At 32.9% G+C, this 3,429-nt stretch overlaps 1 protein-coding gene across 1 annotated transcript; it reads right to left on the bottom strand.

Moving 5' to 3' along the window:
- Positions 1-191: 191 nt before the first annotated feature.
- Positions 192-1,464, bottom strand: LOC105221434 (aldo-keto reductase family 1 member B1). Its single transcript, XM_011198425.3, has one exon. It carries the CDS (start codon positions 1,264-1,266, stop codon positions 331-333), a length of 936 nt encoding a protein of 311 aa, XP_011196727.1. The 5' UTR covers positions 1,267-1,464; the 3' UTR covers positions 192-330.
- Between the last annotated feature and the right edge of the window lie 1,965 nt (positions 1,465-3,429).

The raw sequence follows: 3,429 nt of genomic DNA on the forward strand, positions 1-3,429 counted from the left end.
TCAGAGGAAAATTGCAAACAATTTTTTATTTGTGGCCTAAATGTTACACACATTTAAGCGAGAAAGGCACTTAAGGGGAAAGCTTATATGTAAATTTAGAGAAAAAAAAACGACGCAAAATACAGACTCAACGGGGGTCACTGTATATACTTACAGATGCTTATATCAAAGTGTAAAAAATAAACTACCAATTGTCGAAATACGTACATATATATATAATCATGTATGTATGTATGTAAGTATACATTTATTTAAATCATACGATTTTGATCAAAATAAATATGTACAATATTTGTATTTATTAAGCAATTATAAATGTATAAACTGCTGCTATGCGACGGAATTGAATGGAAAGTATTTGTGCTGGCTCATACCAGAAAAAGGTATCAATCGTTGACCTGTGTTGTAGCTATCAATTATTTTCATATCTTCGTCGCTTAATTCAAAATCGAAAATTGCAAAATTTTCTGCTATACGATTTTTAGATACGGATTTTGGAATCGGTATAGTGCCCAACTGTACCAGATAACGTAGACATATTTGTGCTGGTGTCTTTCCATATTTTTTGGATAAATCCTTAACAGTAGCATCGTAAAGGAATGGTGGCCATTGTTGATCCGGCTTGGGTCTCGCTAATGGGCAATATGCCGTAATAATAATGTCACGCTCCTTCGAAAATGTAATCAACTTTTTTTGATTAAAACCTGGGTGACACTCTACCTGATTGACTAAAGGACGAATACGACATACTTGTAGTATACGGTCGGTTTGTTGCTCATTAAAGTTAGAAAGCCCAATGCCGCTTACTAAGCCCAAATCCACTAACTTTTCCATAGCTCGCCAAGTATCGAGGTAGTCTACGTCGGAAAGCTCCAAAGTCCCGTGTACATTATCGTCACCTTTGTGAATTTGACCTACAGGGAAGTGCATCAGGTATAAATCGATGTAATTTAATCCCAGGTTGGAGAGACTCTTGCGGCAAGCATGTTCCACTAATTGTGGATTGTGATGAATGCCACCCAATTTTGTCACTACAAATATGTCTTTACGATTAATGATACCTTCACCAATTTTTGCATTGATAGCTCGACCAACTTCCTTTTCATTTTCATATACGAATGCTGTGTCGATATGTCTGTAACCTATGTCTATAGCATCTTTCACTGAACGCTCTGCGTCTGATTCATGCGACCGCCAAGTGCCGAGACCGATTGTTGGAATCTCCATACCATTACTTAGTTTAATTTTTGGAGCTAATGGAACCATTTCAAACAATTTCACAATTTCTGATCGCAAAGTTGTTGTTATCTTCAACGCAATTTATATCTTTTGATTTACTTCTTCTCGAAATATTGGCACTGAATGACTTGTAAAGTACATGCGTATTTATATAGCCGTTCTACAGATTATAAGCAAAGCGAATTCAAATGTTTCATGTTATTTTCACGTTCTCTTCTTTAAATTTTTCGCGAGAGAGCTAGCGAATATTAAATATGCATATATTTACATTTGTATCAGGTGTTCGATGTCAGCTGTTTTCATTGAATATGACGAGCGTATTTCACCATGCTAATGGCGAAGTTAGATAATTTTAATATTATCTCACCTCAGTGTAATAACAGAATTTGTATTGGCGAAATTGCGAACTTTTTGTAATAAAACAAACAATTATAATTTTAAATCTGCATTATTATATTGGATCATTTTATAGATGACGATTTTAAGAATCTCGTTCAATGTGATATTTTATCTGCACATTATTCAATTTGGTTCACTATGTTTTACATATCCGTTTTCCATTTGACAATTCTTCATGTTGCCTGTTCCCATTTTGGGTCAGGATGTCGTCATTATGTCGTAATATTGTATTCTATCATTCCGAGTTGAAATCTGTTTTTATACTCTCGCAACATGTTGCACAGAGTATAATAGTTTTGTTCACTTAACGGTTGTCTGTGTCACCAATAAATAAAAGAGCTAGATATGGGGTTATATATATATATAAATGATCAGGATGACGAGTGGATTTGAAATCCAGATGTCTGTCCGTCTGTCCGTGCAAGCGATAACTTGAGTAAAAATTAAGATATCTTAATGAAATTTGGAACACATATTCCTTGGCACCCTGAGGAGGTTGCTTTCGGGCAAAATCGGTCCACTGCCACGACCACAAAATGGCGGAAACCGAAAACCTATTCAGTGTCATAACTAAGCCAAAAATAAAGTTATGAAAATGAAATTTGGAACATAGGGTCGCATTAGGGAGGGGCACATTTGGATGTAATTTTTTTTTTAAGTGGGCGTGACCCCGCCCCCAAATAGGTTTTTAGTATATAACTCGCAAACCAATAAAGCTATATAAACCAAATACATTGTATCATCGATGTTTCACTTCACGATTTTGCATCCCTACTCGGGTAGCATACATATTATATTTAAATAGTTTCCTTAACGGTTGTTTTTCAAAACTTCAAAATAAAGAAGAGTTACATATACATATGTATATCTCACAAAGTATATGTTTAACTCACAACCGCTATTAATTTCATATGAGTAAATTTTGGATTTTGTATGTGGTGCGAGAGCTTCCACTAGTTTTTCCTGTATAGAAATTAGTATATATCCTTTATATTTCCGTTAGAAGAGTTTACGAAAATTTATCAAAGTACGAAGATACTTCGAAAACATTATAATGGTTCACCAGACACTAGAACAAAAGGTTAAAGCGTTTACAGAACAATCCGTAGTTGGGATCATTTATTTAAAAATTTGCATATTATCTATTCCCTCGGTTGTAAGTCCAATGAATTAGAAAGAATAAAGTTAAAACATTATTTAAATAAAAATAAAGTATTGTTTTGATGTATTTAATTTTATTTGAAATATATTTTCAATATAATTTTTGGTTAATAAAAGTTCAAGTTTTTAAAGAAATAGTGTTAGCATTATTGTATAAGTTCATACATGCATATATTCACATAAGTATTGATTTAGTGTATATTGAACAGACAATTACTATAAAAATTTGAAATACAATATTGCTCGATTTAATTTTATTGTAAAGGTGTTGGTTCTTAATATTTTAGATTCCATAAAGTTTCATATCTGGTTTGGTTATTTTTCTTTTATGTTTATGTTGCTTATAGTTAATTGGAGTTTTTTTTCTTACAGTGAATTTGGTTGAAATGTGTTTACATATCCATATACATATGTTTGTATGTAGATATGTTCATATGCACACACATAAGTATGTACATATGTTTGAATTGTTAGTATAGCAGGTGAATGAGGAAATTGATTGGAAGAGGGCAATTGTTTCGCAGAGAAGATAATGGGAAGATTAACAATGTTTGGAAAGTGCCCGAAGCCATAGTACTTTTTTGACTTCCCTTATCATCATACAACAACAATTTTATTGACTGCTATTTG

Source organism: Zeugodacus cucurbitae, chromosome 6 (assembly GCF_028554725.1).
Source record: "Zeugodacus cucurbitae isolate PBARC_wt_2022May chromosome 6, idZeuCucr1.2, whole genome shotgun sequence".
Taxonomy (NCBI): domain Eukaryota; kingdom Metazoa; phylum Arthropoda; class Insecta; order Diptera; family Tephritidae; genus Zeugodacus; species Zeugodacus cucurbitae.